We start from the raw sequence: 18597 nt of genomic DNA, 5'->3' as shown, positions 1-18597 counted from the left end.
AACTAAAGTTTTCAAATAATTGTAGTGGAGTAAAAGTAAATCAGCAATATAGATTTCCCGATCAATCTTGGGAATTGGGCTTTCATACCACGTATTCAACAATCAACATGATCATTTTTCACAGTACTATGACTAGAATGATGTCACATGTTAGCCGACTAGTGCTCTGGTTCAGGATTCAGTGGACATTGGTGCTGGTCCAGATGTCAGTAAGGCTAGCAGTGAGGAATACCAAATCCATACCTTCTACATCTGTACTCTACTCCACTGCCTCTCAACCTGTTTTGTTTGGAGGAGGAGGGGGGGTCCTCCAGATGACAGTGAAGTGGCACTTTAAGGACTTTTAAGACCTTTTTAATACCTAAAAAAGAGAATAGAAAAAAAGACCATTACTGCATCAAAAGTAATCAACAAACTATACCAAGTGCTTGTCAGGGTGTGAGGTCCCCAGTTCAAATATGATTATTTTGGGGGATCGCGGCCTGGAAAGGTTGAGGACCACTGCCCTACTGTATTGTTGCCATGGCTAAAGCTCAGAGTAGAAAACTGCTGGTTCTGGTTGAAGACTAGAGGTTCTCCATGTTGGCACCTACAGTACGTCTTCTGTCTGCCACTGCTCAGTCCCAGCCAACTGCTGCTACTTGGACCCGTTCTGGGGCGAGCAATGTTTCACGAGGGAGAAATTCGTCCCGAGGGCTTTCTGTCAGAAAGAATCATTTGATCGGTTGCACCCTGCACAAGGGTGAAGATAGCCCCAACTGCTTTCTGTCAGCCTTACCCAACCTTAACTCCATCAAAACCATGCTTAAACTTAACCGGCTGCAGCTATAAGAGCAGTTGTGTCACAGCTGGGATTATCAGCATGTGGGTTACAGTAGAGTTCACCAATAGGATCAATCACAGCCTAGATCAGTTGCTTTTACTGTCCTATTATTTGTCAAAATGACCTGGGCAATGTCATCCGAGTAATTTTATTTTGATTCAATATTTACTTGTACATCATCATATCATCTCTCTACTCTTACCTGTACCTACTGTGTCCTGTGTTTCGTTCTAACTGCTGTTGCTGTCACAACAAAATAATTGCCCTGCGGCGATCAACAAAAATAGAGCTATAGTCCAGTGTGATACGTTGTACTGGGACCCTGAATTTAAAACCCCCCCCCCTTGAAAATAGGTCATGTTCAAACACAGGTATTACCACTAAAGTTGTATTCCTTATATTATTCTGTTTTGGAGCAATACAGTTAACCCCACAGCAATTAATCCAGAGGAATAGTTTGGCAGCCCACAACAGAATATGTACTTTGAAAGCCCCATTATCCCTATTGTTGTTTGGATGGATGCTAAAAATAAAATTAAAATAAATATCCACCAACCTCTTGGTTTCAATACATTGCATCGGTTATTTCATTGCTACTTACACATTTACCTTTCTTTCTTACAGAGGGTCACTTAAGACAAGCCGAAACAATATTCTTAGAATAGACAACAAGGAGGGTGCTAAGAAGGGTAGAATATTTTTCTAATGGCACATTAGAGTGTGAAGAGGCGTGTGAGGTAATTGAAGGACAGGATGTGACAGATCCTGTCCTTCCTGATCTGACAGATTCTGGCCTTCAAAAACAAAATGAGTGGGCTTGTGGTGTTGACGTCAGAAGAAGAAAAAAACTGTATTTAGCTTTTTATTTCTGTTGAACGGCAAATAAATAAATTTTACATATTCAACACATACAGTACAGCAAATAGACAATTAAATACATATCTGGTGTCAGCTGGATGGTGTGCATCCAAAAATAATGAATGCACAAGTTCAGTGTAATTTAAGAATGCTTTTATGGGCTGCTATTTGACCCATTCAATAATATTTTAATATTTTTCTTTGTTCTGTAATGACCCAATTTCTATGCAGGGACAAAGTTAATCTTGTCTTTATGTCTTAATCTCAGTTTAACTCTTCAGGGATACGCGTTGAGATCAAGTAATTGCAGAATAACTCGCTGATAGAACATCAATCACATATGCAGTTGTGTTTCCAATATCTAATGTTCACACTTTTTACAGTATGTCAAAGCCTTTCCTACAGTATAAACATCATATAATCTACACCTGAAGCTGACACAGATACCTCCAATACTGGGCAGTGGAGCCCCAGCACCTCCCTGTGGTCACTTGTGTTCATTACTACAGCTAGTCGCAGTGGGTTGATCAATCTGTGTGGGCATGTGGTTGGTATAAAACTGTGAAAGTGCCTGCTGTGACCATTATCTGCCATATTACAGCAGGTGGCCATATTATGACAAATAATTGGATGATTTGTGGACAGAATGCGGAAGAGAAAGCATTTTACAACAATCTCTTCCTGGCAAACTGGTGATTGACAGTATTCGAGAGACATCAACATGACTAAATGTGGAAGATTACAGACCATTTTCAGTTGGATACTGTAGTGTTTGGAATACGAAGTCATGGAGGCATAGTCGACTGATGAGGGATTCCGTATAAGGGTAATGGCACAATAATTTTACTTTACAATATATACAAAGTCCCTTATGAAAGACACCAAGATAAATGATGAAAATCTGTTGCGAGTGTGACAATGCTGGTACGATCAAGTACAAATCCACTCAATGGTGTTACAAAACCGCATTAAATGGCTTTTCAAAATATCTGGCAACATCTATTATATTAAATTTAAATTCCCAAGTGTTGATCATTTAGTTGCAATTTTAAAATCATATTTTGCCTTTAAATTCACAGACACGCAGAAAAACAAGACATGATATTTCTTCTGAATGTTTTCTATGAGAAAATAGTATAGTAACATTTTCTTTTTTTATGGCATTCTTTCTGATTAAAACCAATTGCTCTCCATAGGAAAACACAATTCTAAAAACTATCAACGATAAAATTTGAGCATTTTGGGGAGTCACATCGCAATTGCATTAAAAAAAATTGGTTACATTTTCGGTGAGCAACAATGAACTATAAATTAGGCTTTAGTTTTCCAATCTACCCTAAAATACATGACAACTTGTTTGGATTCATGAGAAAGTTAAACATTTCAGTCACTTCATCTTCATGGAAGGGGGAGGGATGGGGGATTTACTTTGTGTGTTTCTATTAATTATTTCTATTAATTATTTATAGACTGGAGTACTTCTACAGTAAGGCTGGCCCGATTGGCATTTTGTAGGGAACATTCGGCATTTACAAACAAACCTTCTATTCATTTATTTATCAATCATTTTTTCGTACCATTAGTGATAATCGTTACATGGGCCGCCTTTGAGGTGGTGTATCAACCACTCCAGGATATACAGTATATCCTGAACATTTAAGTTATACTCACGTCCAAGCTTCCAACAGTAAAGTTAGAGAGCCTGGTATCATTTACTGCTCAGTGCTCAGATCCATGTCTCAAGCCTGCCTACTGTATTCTGTAATTTGCAAACGCACATATATGCACACACACACACACACACACACACACACACACACCGTTTCAATATCCTCCCAAATGCGAACCTTTGAATTGAGATCCAAATGCCAATATAACAAATTAACATTTGGACCTGCAGGGCCAGCCCTAATCTACAGATAACATTCAACTGGTTTATAATAACACTTATCCATATCCAGCCGTGTCGCTCTGGGTTACAGCTGATAGATTTAAATGGAGACAGAAAAATGTGTGTTTAATTTAGCGAATAACTATACAGCAGTTAAACATAAATGATTAACATTACTTTCAACAGGAAATAAAAAAAACAGCTGACTTACTACTAAAATAATCTTATTAAATGGCAGGGCCATGTCCAATAAAAAAAACAAATGTGTGTGTGGGGGTGAGTGAAAGAGAGAAGGAACAGTACATTTCCTCCTCTGCTCATGAACATAATTGGGACTGTCTGGAAGACGGTTCAGTAATTATTTTGTACTAAGCCAAGTAAATACCTACAGCAGCATCCCCATTTATATCCATCTTGATGTGCTCCAAGGATATCAAGTGACCCAGGGGTTTTACAGCTTCTAGAGATTTTTCTTCTTTTCTTTTCTTTTTGCAAACACGACATATATAACAAGCTTTGACATGTGTACATATTGGAAGTCAAAATGCATTCTAGCATTACGATTATTCTAAGGGACGGTAGATTGTTATACTGTTGCCTTTTCTTCAATCTCTTGTCCTCTTTTACAGCAGAATCTCAACTATATACTGTATACACCTGCACATGATTTATCACATCACGCACAGCCTTTATTTGCCCTGTGTGAAAGCAGTGTTAAAAAGGGATGATATCTGATAATAACACCTTGGGCTGTTAACCGACAACCTCTCGGGCTGATAAGAAAGGAAGCTTACTAATAAGTGCAAAATTGGCTTCCGCAGTGAATGACTGAATTCAATGCGGCAGAAACTCAACATGCTAAACATGGCCGCCATGTTTGCTGCAGATTTATTTTCTCCTTGGAAAATAAATAAGGCTGTGGGTATGTGATTAAAATATTGCCCAGGAGTTCATGGCAGCCTTTGGTGGGATAACCTCGGGTAACCACGAAGGCGCATACCCTTTTGTTTCTTCTTCAAGGAAGTTATGTCCCTGTGTGGTGGTTTGTTGTTGTAACTTTTTTTTCAAAAGTGCACCTTTCTCAAATAAAAAGTTGAGAAAAAAGGGAAAAAAGTGCACCCTTCACAATGTTAACGTATCATGTCATATCAGGTGCTTGACACCATGACAACATCCCGGACACTATACTGTACTTGGTGTTTAAAGTGATCATTGGTTTGGTTTCTCAAAGGGAAGTCCAGCAGCACCAGCATGTTGACGATCCAGTTTCCTGTTCTTATTATGAAGTTCCTGTACATATAATAATTGTACCTGGTTACTCTAGCGGTTCTGATTCTGATCAGTCCAGCGGAACCTCCGACACGTTTGTCCCCATGACAGCAGTGGCCTGTTTGGACTCCTTCATCTTGTCGAGGCCAAAGAGCAGATCCAGTTGGGTGACCGGTCGCAGACGATCCTCGTCCAGGGGTCTGAGGGAAGAAATGGAGTTGGGGGAGGGCACAAGAGCTCAAAGGTCATACTGATGCATCAGAATACTTCACAGCTGAAAAGTAGAGTATTAGCTCCAAAATCATTTATAAAATAAAGACCAAGTAGTAAAAATGTCTCACATTTAAAATTACAGCGATGTCCAGTAGATGTTTATCTCTAAGATTTTACATTAATGTAGCATTATCGTGGTAAATAGGGTTGCTTCCCCTGGCCTGGACACACACCGAGTTTACTAGTGCGGCCTTTTCATGGGTAGGGATGAGTTATTATGAATTCATACCTTTCCTCCTCATCGTCATCTTGAAACTGTTGAGCTATCTGTCTCATCTGTTCCTTGCGCACATAGTCCCGAACACGGTACATGGCAGCATCTCTGCAAAGCTCTCTGAGGTCACTGCCCGAGTAGCCGTCCGTCTTCTCTGCAATCTCCTTCAGGTTGATGGCGTTGCTCAGCTGGAAATGAGAGGGGCAGGGATATCATGTATAAGCTGAATGAATTTGCCACAAAACAAAAAGATGAACAAAGTGATTTAAATGGGAAAAAGGTTAAACCACTATACTGCTTCCCAATGATATCATGTTCTGTTGTAAGATAGAATGTGAAATTTTAATTTAATTATTAAACCAACAGAGTAGACATACATTTTCTCCTGCCAAAATCAGCTTCAGAATCTCCTGTCTTTGTCTCATGCTCTGTGGAAAGGAGAAAGTAGGGGGAAAGTCTCTGAAACTGAGTATATTCCTTACAGATCATTCTGATTGAGAGGTGTTGACATAACACATTCATAATGAATTGCAGTAATACTGTGCCCAGGTGCGTGAATGTTTTACCGGCAAGCCAACATGGAACGTTGTTGGCATCCTGCGTAAAATGGCTGGGTCTACATCCTGGGGTCGGTTTGTAGCGCCCATCACCATCACCTGCCATAACAAAGATCATACCATTGTGGGAAATTAAACACTAGCCACCAGCAAAATGTTAGTACACTTTTTATGTTGCTGTGAAGTTAATCTTCAAAATCTTCAGGAACAGAATCTTCATTCAAGGGTCCATTTCAAGAAGCCACTGTCCCTGGTGTACAAAGATGTTTTCCTGCCCTGACCACAGATATACTATTAGAACTATCTAATTTACAGCATTTATCTTCAACTGCATGCCTTAAACAACAAATCCTTCATTTTACTAATATACATACTACTTAGCAGGCATCATGTGGAGTTGACATTGTATCATGCTTGCATGTGTCTTGCATTTCCTATACCTCAACCAGACAGCACCTCCAGCCATTTCATTTACATAACATTTTTACTGTGTGTGTACCGTGTATCCATGCATGCAACACTCCTCTCTCCTCTTTCTTGGTTATACGATAGACAACTAAAGGGTGTGAGATTACCTGGCTGGTGGCAGCAGTATCAAGTCCATCCCACAGGCTCATAAACTGGGCTTTCATCATGGCTGTGGCCTCATGGTCCAGACTGGAGCGGTTCCTCAGGAATGAATCTAACAGCACAAACTATACTGTAATTCAATGTATAGATTTTGTATAATCGACTAAATCGATTAGTCTGATTAAACATAAGCCCTAATACTTTGTGTCACAGAAAAATTGCAAAAATAGCCCAACTACAAGCTTGTGACGCATTGTGAATTTGTCAATCGACTATTTTTGCACTAGACACTCACCGATTTCATCAACAAAGATTATGCAGGGCTGGATTTTGACAGCCAATGAGAAAACGGCAGCAGTGAGCTTCTGAGATTCGCCATACCACTTGTCTGTCAATGTGGAGGGCTGCAGATTGATGAACTGGCAACCAGAGGCTTTTGCTGTTGCCTTGGCAATCATAGTCTTCCCACACCCCGGAGGGCCAAACAGTAAAACACCTGGGAAGATAAAAAAAACAAAAAAAACAAACAACTACAGTAAATCATTTTCAATTCAAATATCTAGACCCTGTTATAATTAACAGGGTCTAAGCAAAGACGAAGTTGACCATGAGAATATGATGAAGAAGCTAAGATCCAAAAAAGATGAAAACAATTTGGTTGTTCACAGGGAGATTTTAACACAGTGAAGGAGTATCATTACTGTTGCATCCGTTACTTCTGCATACTGTTTATCACAAAATGACCTCCTATGTCTTTATCTCCTCTTAGTCTATGAAATTTCCCTTCATACAGTAGACTACCCTATTCATGAGAAATAAAAATCATATCTGGTTTAATGGTAATAAAACTCACAATATTGCACCTCTATGGACAACTTGGGCCATCATCTTTGTATCTATCTGCATGTCAAATGTTTCACAAATATCAACTTTTCTCAGGTACAGTATGACCAACTTTTTGTCAATACTAATAATATTTTTTTCCTAAGTGCTTTCTTTTGCTGCACACATTATCGGCACCAAAAGTTGGCAGACTACAGTAACAAAGAGTTGGTTAGAAACAAAATAATTCAGGTACGTGCGGTAATGTTTTAATAACTTAAGTCTTAAATATTAAGCCATGTTCTGACGCCAGTATGGACCTTTAAGCTTGCCCTGGTGGTAATTGCTGAGAGGGGGAAGAGCGTTATTCACACGCGTTCTCCACCAGGAGTTTTTCAGCTATTCTAAGCATTCCAGTGACCTTATCTCATTACATGTTCACATCTCTAACCCCCATTTTGTCTAGATGCCATGCATGCAGTGGTACCTTTAGGGGGCTGAAATAGTTTGGATCCAACCAATAGGTGCCTCTTCTGAAACGGTAGGATAACTGTGTCCTGCAGCTCATGGATTACCTCATCCAGACCAGCTATGTCTCTCCAAGAGACCTGCAAGAGATTTGTACATGTTTCTAAGCGTGTTCTTTCGATCCAGGTCAACATAACACTGAAAGGGAGGCCCAGGAGAGAAGCATTTGGAGGAAGGATTCTAGCAAGTGTAAGTGTGTCCGGAGACTGTATTAATTAACCACCACCAATTGAATGGCAGTGGGTTATGGGAACATTCTGCACAGCGTGGACAGTAATGTTTTTTTTTTGTTTACGGTACCTTCATACTTCGTGGATCAACTAGGTGAGATGCAATGTTCATCTCATACTCGGAAAGTTTAACCCCCTCAACACCAATCCGCTTCATCAGCAGCTCTGCCTGGGGAGATTAAAGGCACAAGAATACATGAACAAGCATGCACGTCACAATGCCACACAATTATGAACACGAACACACACACACACACACACACACACACACACACACACACACACACACACACACACACACACACACAAATATTTTGGACACTTGCTGACATGGCTTACGCAAAGTTGTTAAGGGGAACAGGAACACTATACAGGAACACTATTATATTCCCAGTTAAGGGTCTCCTAACTCCACTTTTCTGCAGTTAACTCCTCTTGAATGCATGATTTTAATTAAACATAGTTATATGTGCTGCACTTGCCACCAAAGTGTCCTTTTCACATTCTTCCACTGGAGGTTAGAGGTTCTCTGTACTTCCTCAAAATCTGAGCCAGATGTGTAATACAACAATTCCTGGGAAACTATCATGGACCAATATGTAAATTACCACTTGCGGAAACCACTTTGCTTTGAAAGCAGCAGTGGTCGGTGGCGTGCGAGGCCTGTGTTATTTATATATGAATATTCATAGATCCGGAATGTGTTAATGAGGGAGAAACCGTAGATGTGCTTCCAGCCGCTGTTGAGCGTTCCTTTTTTTCCCCTTTTCATATCGGAAATCCATGTTAACCAAAATATTAATCATCTCTACATACTTTTGTCTCTGGAGGGTAACTTTAAATACTAGACACTTGACTGACTACATAACATGCAGATAGATCCCAATCATGACAGATGGAACCACAGAGTTCAATTTGGAAGTGGGCATGCTTGAGCGGTGCGGGCGCCAAATGCAATCTTCCCATACTGTAATTGCGGCCAATGCAAAGTGGGGTGTGTGAACACATATCACCAGCAATTTTTGTAATGAGAAAAACTACGACAAATTGAACCTCTATTCACACAGATGCATCTGTGTTTTGCATATGCAAGTGTTGATTTGAACAGATGTGTGCGGACAATAATATATTTTATTTCATACTGAGCCATTGAAGTTGCCCATAATTTCGGCATGGTACCCAAAGCTTGCTCCAGTCCAAAGTCACTTCAAATGTTTGACAATAAGTCCCAGACAAATGTCAGATGATGAACTACCATTTGGTTCTGCTTTATAAATTATTAATTAATGTATTCAATAATTAAAAAAAAACGTTTCTCTCCCTCCTCATGAAATACTACAAATGCTGGAAAGTGCACACAAAATATATAAACCACCCATTTCTGGTTCTGGTAAATATGGTTCTTCTCTTCTCATGGATTTCAAATCAGTTTCACTGAACATGGCCAGTGGCCACACATATTAAGCTGACATAACCCTTTCTTACTAGTTATCAGACTTTTGATAGATTGATTGAATACTTTATCAGTCAGAAATGTAAACAGCACGCGGTACAGTCAGACATTAACTCATTTAGACCTAGAAAGCATCTGTGTTTCTTTAGATTTCTTTGGCTATTCAAAAATAGCAGATATACAAGCTCATAGCGCTATGAGCTTGTAGATCTGCTATTTTTGAAAAATCGTGAAATTTGTATTTTTTTCAAAAAACTGTTAGGATTTAGAAAAACATTTTTAAGGATCGCCTCAGGTCTTAAAGGGTTAAGGCAAAAAGATAACACAACAAGAAATGACCAAAGTCATAATAAAGCCGCATGCGGCAGGCTTTTTTTGCCCCAATCTTTTCATAGACCTAATTACTTGTTTTTTGGATTGCTTGTTTCTCTCGCCAAACCTGGCAACATTTAGCGTCACAGAATCTGCGACGCTAAACGCTCTAATGTTTTTTATATAAGTGGTGGCAACATTTTGTGACACCACACGGGTCTTCCCAACAATAGGTAAGATTGAAGTCAGTGTGAACATGGCCAAATAATAACTTAATAGCCAAACTAGGTCTAAGCTAGGTCTAGCATTTAGGCTAACCCTCCTGCCTGAGGCTGCAGTAAAAGTTGCACTGTCTGTGAATGAGGGGAGGCAGCGGAGCAGGGTTACTGCGGGGGGCAGGCCGTCTCCCCATTCGTGTCGCCATTGGCTTAAAGGAGTGAAGGACAGCCAGGACAGCCAATGACACTTAGGTGTCACTCGGGTGTCGCTTGGGTGTCGGACTAGGTCTTAGTATGTCTGTAGAGCCGCCAGCTTTCAGCATGCGGCTAAAAAAAGTCCTGGGGACTTGTTTCCATTGTGGTCCTACATACATGGTACAACTTTGCATACCTTTTTCTTGGCCAGGTTTTTCTGCTTTGAGGTAGGGTCCATAGCGTCCACCACCCATTTGATGCTGTAGTAAGTGGCTGCACCAAAGATGGTGAGCCTCACCAACATGCCCACCACTTCATTCCGAGATAGAGGGCGCATCAGCGCGTCTCTGGGAATGTCCTTCAGCGACATCTGTGGCAAGTGTCAGTCAGCCCATTTGCTGAATATACTGCTGCTGAGACAAAAATAACTCAGGTAAATTAACATTCAGGCCTGCGCTGTGGGTTTCAAGCAGTGTTGCCATGCCAGCTTATTATAAGCGACTTTGGGTTTATTTTTCTGGGAAGTTGCGGGTTGCATTTTTTTGGGCTTGTTTCTAAACGTGTAGTTCCTTATTTGGGCTTGTTTCACTTTTTTTTTTTATTATTTTCACCAGTGGTTCTCAAATATTTTCATGTCATGGTTTGGACCCCCAAATTAATATGCATTTGTCCCTTAAACCCCCCATCTGATTTTTTTTTGTGCCAGGGAGCTGAATGTTTAAAAAAATCTTCCAAATTTTATTTCAAGATTTTTTGAAGATAGCAGCTTGTATATCGGCTATTTTCAATGGATACAGTATAGGTTTGAAGTGTTATATAATGGCCTAGTGCCCTGGTTGCTTTTTGGGGCTTGTTTTCCTAGACCTGGTTGCTTATTTCTCTCATACAATATGGCAACACTGGCATTTATACGTTCGGGCCTTAAATTCCACCTCTGAATCCATAATAACTACCCCCATACCATACGCTAAGTTAAATCTAACTGCAGGATACGACTGTGTTAGGCCAGCTAACTACATATAGTTCATAAACTAGCTTCTTCGCAATTGTTAGCTGGCTAATAGCCCTGGTCCAGAGCGTTAGAGAGTTCTCTCTAACGCCCTGCCAGGCGCGCTGCTCTGCTCATGGACCGAAAATTCCACTGCCGTGCGAGGTCTCCGTCTTTAGCAAAATATAAACACAACTACTTCGCTACTTACCGAAATAACGTCTGTTTTGTGTTGTTGAAAATCTATTCTCCAGGGTGGGAAGCCTCTCAGGACCCCACCTTCTCTGTATAATACACTTTTTTGGGGCAGAAAATAAAATATGTCCGCCTGACGTAAAGTATTGTATTTACTCCACCGCGCCCCCTACAGATCAAGTCAACATAAATTACCATTGACCAGATCTGTAGAGGGCGCAGTGGAGTAAATAAATCATTTTCCGCCAGGCGGACATATTTTATGTTCTGCCCAAAACGTGTGTTATACAGAGGAGGTGGGGTCCCGAGAGTCTTCCCACCTTGGATAATAGACTTTCAACAACAAAACACAGCCTTTGTTTCGGTGAGTAGCGAAGTAGTTTTGTTTATTTATTTTTTAATAAAGACGGAGTCAAGGACCTCGCACGGCAGTGGAATTTTCGGTCTATGAGCAGAGCAGCGATGCTGGCAGAGCGTTAGAGAGAACTAACGCTCTGGAACAAGGCCAGAGTGCCCCATACGGCAAGTTCAATCTAACTGCGTGATACGAATGTGTTTCAGGCCAGCTGAATATCTATGGTTCATAAACTAGCTTCGAATTGTTAGCTGGCTAACAAACAAGCTATCTGAACTAACATGACACCAACGTACAGCCGAACTGAGTCAGCTAAACTGACCCCCCCCCCCTAAAAAAAACAACAACGAATTCAATTGATGAATATTAACTATGTAAACATTATCTGCAATTATACCACTTACGGTCATATATAAATGTTATAATTGCGCTCAACAACATAAAGATACTTACAGAAAACGAGTACAGATGCTGCATCGCTATCATCGGTGCGGTGGTGTGACTGCCAATGTATGCCGGGTGGAAACAAACACAAACGTTCCGGCACTCTTTTGCTGCCTCTACTCATTCAACCCACCACCAGTCAGTGGTGGAAAGTAAGTAACTACGGTAAGTACATTTACTTAAGTACTGTACTTGCGTACAATTTTGATGTACTTTTACTTTACAGGAGTATTTCCAATTTTCGATACTTTTACTTCTACTCCACTACATCTCAGAGGAAAAATAGTGTACTTTTACACTCCACCACGATTATATGAAAACTAGTTACTAGTAGTTACTTTGTAGATTTTGATTATTATTACAAAACATGCATTAACCACTTCCGCCCTATGCATACTTAGGCTATTTGAAAATAGCCGATCTACAAGCTCACACCGCTTGGCAAAGCTACACGTTGTGAGCTTGTAGATCTGCTATTTTCAAAACATTAAAATATAGTATTGAAATTAAAAGTACTAATTTTGCAGAATGTCCCATTTCACAAGTTTCCAAAGTGTAAAAGTATAAAAATGCTTTGAAAATAGCCGATCGAGTTGTACTTAAGTGAGCAGTTTAGTATAGTTTAATGCAAATACTTTTGTACTTTTACTCAAGTACATTTTGAATACTGGTACTTTTATTTGTAACACTAACAGAGTATTTCTACATTGTGGTATTGGTACTTTTACTTAAGTACAAAATGTGAGTCCTTCTTCCACCACTGCCCACCACCACTGGATGGCAGAATAGCCCATTGTTATAGCGACACAGATCAGAACCGTGGACAGCAACCACACAGGCGGCACCAGCATCACATTCCACTGAACACTTAAGAAGTAAAGGCAAGAATGGCTCCATATAAATAGGGGTTTGAATTCCAATCATATAGTGGTTGGCACTGGCAGGGTAATCATCTTTGCCTGTAATCATCAGCCACAGTCCTTAAAAAGGATTTGTCCTTTACAGCACATTCATCAAATTCGACCAAACTGTAGCCTATACTTTCATGTTACTGTTTGCCATAAATGATGAAAGAGCACAGTATTTGTCAACTCAACATTTATTGAGCATGGCAATTTGTCAATACCCAACGTTGACAAACAGTAGTCTACATTCTATTGAAAGGTTGAAAGGAAATGTAAGATGTTAAAGTGGCACATCATTTTTTGAATCATTAATGTTTCCAATTATATAGAATGAGTCATATCAGTGAATGAAGTGTGGGAAATGTGTACATCCTTACAGCCACAAGGGATACAAAACAGAGATTTGACAATTTTTCAAATTGTAGATGTATATGTTTTGTATCAAAATGTAACAAAAATATTGAAATATTTCATTTCAAGTACCCTGTAAGGCTTCCTGCCAGGAACACTATCATTTCAAAGTAAACAGTTTTCACAGTGATTGATGTAGTGGACTTGTAGTTGATTGCAGAGCTTTGTCATTAGACGCTCAAACACTCCAGGGTGTCCTGGTGGTAGACCAGATGCAAATTTTCTGAGGCTCTGTGAGGCAGTCTCGAATCTCTGGTCCTTAATCTGTGTTTGATTTACATTCCATTTCCAATGTTGTCTGATAATGGATAATTCAGTCTTCTTAACGTCGGCGCTGAAAGATAAGGCTATAACAAATAGGCTGCTTCAACAGGCAATTTATCACACACAGGGCCAAAGGATAGTAATTGTCACAGACTCGGAGTTAAGTTTGAAGTTGCTGTCATGGCTTCTTTTGCGCAACTCTTTTTGAAGTTATATAATTGACTATGGAAAGATGAACATCAATGTCATATTGTGTGATAGAGGCTGGCTTAAAGTCTCATATTAGATTGTGTGTCAAATTAGATGCTAGAGCTGTTTTGGCCAATCAGCTTTAATATGTGGCGTAGAGTAGACAGGGATTGGAAAGATGTCATGAGTAAATAAGTTAACTATGCAAGGTGGAGGCATCATCAATGTGACATTGTCAATGTCTCAAGATGCCCATTATGGTATGTGTTAAGAAGTCAAATAAGAGGTATATATATTTCATGCCAACGACAGACAAAATATTGCAGATATTGATAATACTACTAAAACAGGTTTCTCATTTTTCCATTTGACCATTTATTTCATTGCAGAAAATGTTTTTGTCATTGCAACCTGTTTTGTCACAGCACCCATGGTGTATTGAAGACAGGGAATCATTATTTCTTTCTTTTCTGTTTATTCCAGCTGTTGTGCGCATGCACTAGGACTAGGTTATAGCCATTCCCTACATTGTAGTCCAATTACTTTTCAAAATTGGATATAAAATCCCATCCGGCGCTGTTCCCATCTACAAGGATACGATGGCGCAAAATCCACTCTTGTTTTTGTTAAACAGCACACAGATTGCAATTGTAGACATCTTTGGCTGTGAAACGGCTTCATAAAAAGCTTTAATCGCCTCCTATAATGCAGCAGCCAGTCCCTGCAGATAGTGGGTTGACAGGGCCATTTTCAAGGCTTTGGGCATGAAAGCACAGGCATGTGTATCTGCAAAGTGCAGCCTGTGCTGTGCATTCCCACCTTACACCTCACCCCAAACAGCTACTCACAAGGGAATTGAGGAAAAGAAAAATAGATTCAGCACACATAACTGTCAGCCCCATCATGCTGTGGCTGAATTAAAACTTGCAGCTTGGCTACTGTTCTGTGTTTTCACATGCCAGATCTTTTTTTCTTGGACAAAATAGGATGCCAAAAGGTCTGTTCAGAGGAAATAATTATACAATTCTCAGTGGAGATGTTCTCTCTATGCCTGCCTTGGCTTGAGTTTTTTCTTTTTTGTTACTGCTTCTGAGAAATGTTACAATGTTGATATTTTGTTGGGAGACTTTGGGTGGTCATTGCCATTATATAAACAGCATTATATACAGTACACACCAGTCAACGTTTGCAATGCTCCAATGCATGTTAGTCATATATAGTGCAATAATTAATTAGTCTCCCAGGAAGTTATACTACCTCCTGTCAAGCTTGGAAAGCATATGAGACTGGATTCCTTGTTTGCCTGTTACCCAGAGGAAGCCAAACTATTTATTAATGAGAATACTGGCAAAATGTACCGTTAGGAAAGAAACACAAGTCATTTTATCCAATCAGTGTTTGAAACATATTTCACTTCTGCACATAGCTTTTCTATGTGCTGTAGTGAATTGCATTTACATAATTGTAATACACCTGTTGAACCTACTGCACCTGGCTAAGTCAGTTGGCTCAATGGCGATAACACAAAATAGCTAAATTGTTTCTGATGTGTGTAAACAGCAGGACAATAGTTTAGTGTGTTAACTGTTGACAATATATATTTTTACAAAATGTGCTGGTGAATTTAATCAAAGAAGTGACTACGGTATTCTCAAATCAAATATCAACACACATTCTGGACAATACATAGTAGACAGAGGATGGAGCACAAAGGGGTGAGGAGAATTGGGAGGAACAAAGGACAATATTTGATGCCAAAGGGAAACAAATGTAATGCTAGTGATAAGAGTGGTACTCCTGTAATGAGGGCATTGCGTTCCTTTTATCTGTGTGTCTGCAGTTGTGTGTTTTGGCACTGATCAACTGTTGGCAACATTATGAATGATTAATATTCTTATGACAAAACTACCTGGTCACAAATTTGGCACATAAAGGGAGATGAAACCAGTGAGGAAAAGCCTGAGAAGATATGCAAAAAAGAGCAGATGTCTGTGTGATATTCTATTGACTTTTTTCAAACGGTGGCCATTTTGCTCTTACTTTGAGAGGCGGAACCCAGTCTTGGCACCTTGTGTCAAATCCTGGCCCCATCCCCGGGAGAAGACATGCTTTTTGTTCAATCTGTGAAGGTGAGATATGAACAAGACGAACACCATCACTAGGGAAAAATCACAATTGTTGTTAAGTTCCCTTTCTCCCTGAGCAGGCAATTACACTGAGATGCATCGCTAGAAAAGTGTCACCAGCAAATCCATTGTTTTCCTATGGTGCGGTGCACCTTGTGTGCACTCCTGTCTTGCACCGCATCTTGCATTCTAGCAGTTTTAGATGCCCATAAAGGTGCATTCACACCAGACACAATAAAAGCTGTGTCGCTCTATTCCACCAACATTTTGTGAATTTGATCATGTAGCATCGATGTATATTTCCGGTGTGTTTGGTAAACAAGCGAGCATGTGTGTGTGTACCAAAGACAGACAGTTCTCTCTCACACTAGTACATTCATGATACAAGTGTTGTATCATTGGCTGAGAAAGGCCACACACAACAACAGCAAACTTCTCCAACTGGATCCTGTATAGGATGTCTCTGTTCTCTTTGGCGGAAATAGCTTGAATTGAATATTTGTCAACTTGCACGTTATGCCCGTGTCGCTCTATTCATGTTGCTTCATTGTGAGTTTCTCTAGCCAGACTGTTGACTCACACAATTTAAAAATGCCTCGGTCATACAGTCTAAGCGCTGAAAATGAGCCGGGAGTAAAGCGGATGTCCAAATTTGTCCTAATGTAAATCATATAGTCAAAGCCTATTTAGTTGCAAAAATACATTTGTATTATTATTAATATTTTCATAAACGGAAATGACAAACAGATGACCGCTTCCTTTCTCTGCTTTCAGGGGGTGTAGGTCCAGACTCTATATAGCATTCGGAGATTGTGGATTAGTTGTCTGGCTACAGGAGACTACTTCATTGTAGACATGCAGTATCGCTCAATGCCACATATTTACACTCAATTAACACAGAATTCTATCCCCTGAAAATTGCTATGAATGCAACTTTTGCCTAGTTCACAGTCACACCAACATCAATAGTGGTTTTCTTCTAAGCATTTCAGTCACACTGCTCGTCAATGTCACACTTGGCCCCGGTACCCAATTAAAATGCAGGTTTTGAGGTAGATGTGGCAAACAGTGAGACAATAGCAAATGCAGACGAAAGGGTGATATTAATCATATTTGATCAGCCAGTTTCCACATGTGCCCAGCATGCTTTGCGAAGGTGTTTTTGTAGCAGCTCCACCTCACCATAGCGATGTATCTTGAGTGATCGCCCGTTTCTCTCTCCCCTGCCCCGCTCGAGTCACCATGGTTACAGACACAACACACACACAACGACACACAATTGGTTAAAAACAAAGTGGTAATTCATTTTCTTATGCTCCATCACTTCGGCAGGTGAAAGGGAGATAATGGCATTATAATATCTCATGTATCCATGCATATTGATGAGACGCCCTTGCGACTTCTAGCCTTGAGCTGAAATGAGCTTGATTTTCATTCTGTTGTTTGTATTTGAATCACAGCAGTGGGAATATATTGTGATTATGCGGCTCAGATGCTCTGTTCTGCATACTGGAATATGACTTCTCGTCTTTTCCCATATGAAAGGTTCTACTCAATATAATACAAGTCAGGGTATATCAATTTTGAAAATAAATAATGTTAAAGTTGTATTATTTGCAAGGAATTAAAGCTGTATTATGTAATCACTTTAAGTGAATACAATGTGATTTTGTCCAATCTGTAGCCTATTTTTGACTATGTTAATACAATATAACTTATACAATTGCAATTTGGTCTCCCTGCTCTTCTATTGAGACACTTACTGTGTCTGGTTTGACACAACCATTGACATGATCCTGTTTCCGCGGTTTGACACAAATTAAATTTCTCCTCTGAATCAGAATCAGAATCAGAATCAGGTTTATTGTCACATCACAGGTTTACAAGGTAAAAAAGTGGGTGAAATTCGTTTTTGTACATCACTCCCATCGCAACGTTAGATTCCCAGAAAGAAGAGTGGGGAGAGAGAAGAAGAAGAAGAGGGGTAGGGGCAAGTGGGAAGGAGATCAACAAGAGAACAATAGAAGGCCAAAAACAAGTTATCTACATATTTACAAAGTACCTGAGATAAGAGACAAACTAAGGTGCCTGAGCATAGCAGCAATGTATGTATACTGTGCATGATATACTTATAGACACTAAGGTGCTTAGAGAGAAAAAGAGCGCAATAATAAAAAAAACAAAAAAAGTTTGTGCGTTATACATGGGGATTAAGGTGCAGAGGGTCAGTGCGTGTTCACCTAAGGGTGGACTGACCCTGGTATAATCCGCAAGTAGCTCCATGAGGGAGAGCAACAAAAAGTAATCTGAGCAATTAGCTCAGTGGTTAAAATCTCAGCACTTGCACAGGAGACCCGGGTTATAATCGGGAGTAGAACTGTAAAGTTACATACAGCTAGTGCAGCTTTAACATAAATTCTATTTTAAAACTACCATCATAGTACTACTTCTGTCAATCATTTTGTAAGACTAGCATAGGTAACACCTTTTTGAAATGCTGCAGTTGA

The 18597-nt window shown here is 39.8% G+C and overlaps 1 protein-coding gene across 4 annotated transcripts; it reads right to left on the bottom strand.

Moving 5' to 3' along the window:
* Positions 1-240: 240 nt before the first annotated feature.
* On the bottom strand, positions 241-12246 carry atad1a (ATPase family AAA domain containing 1a). 4 transcript variants are annotated; one of them, XM_084053939.1, is made up of 11 exons: positions 12205-12246; positions 10410-10626; positions 8106-8204; positions 7765-7885; positions 6751-6951; positions 6461-6567; positions 5895-5984; positions 5706-5756; positions 5344-5516; positions 4884-5041; positions 241-361 (listed from the first exon to the last, which is right to left on the bottom strand). In XM_084053939.1, exons 2-10 carry the CDS (start codon positions 10581-10583, stop codon positions 4912-4914), a joined length of 1146 nt encoding a protein of 381 aa, XP_083910065.1. In that variant the 5' UTR covers positions 10584-10626; positions 12205-12246; the 3' UTR covers positions 241-361; positions 4884-4911. The 4 variants fall into 4 exon arrangements, with proteins under 4 accessions (XP_083910065.1, XP_083910064.1, XP_083910062.1 ...); XM_084053938.1 differs by lacking the exon at positions 241-361 and adding an exon at positions 1694-3440; XM_084053936.1 differs by lacking the exon at positions 241-361 and having other exon boundaries at positions 1694-5041.
* Between the last annotated feature and the right edge of the window lie 6351 nt (positions 12247-18597).

The sequence above is a fragment of the Gymnoscopelus microlampas genome, assembly GCF_963454915.1.
Source record: "Gymnoscopelus microlampas genome assembly, chromosome: 4".
Lineage (NCBI taxonomy): Eukaryota > Metazoa > Chordata > Actinopteri > Myctophiformes > Myctophidae > Gymnoscopelus > Gymnoscopelus microlampas.
Note: the sequence above shows the minus strand (reverse complement) of the source record. Positions and strands in the feature narration are given on the sequence as shown.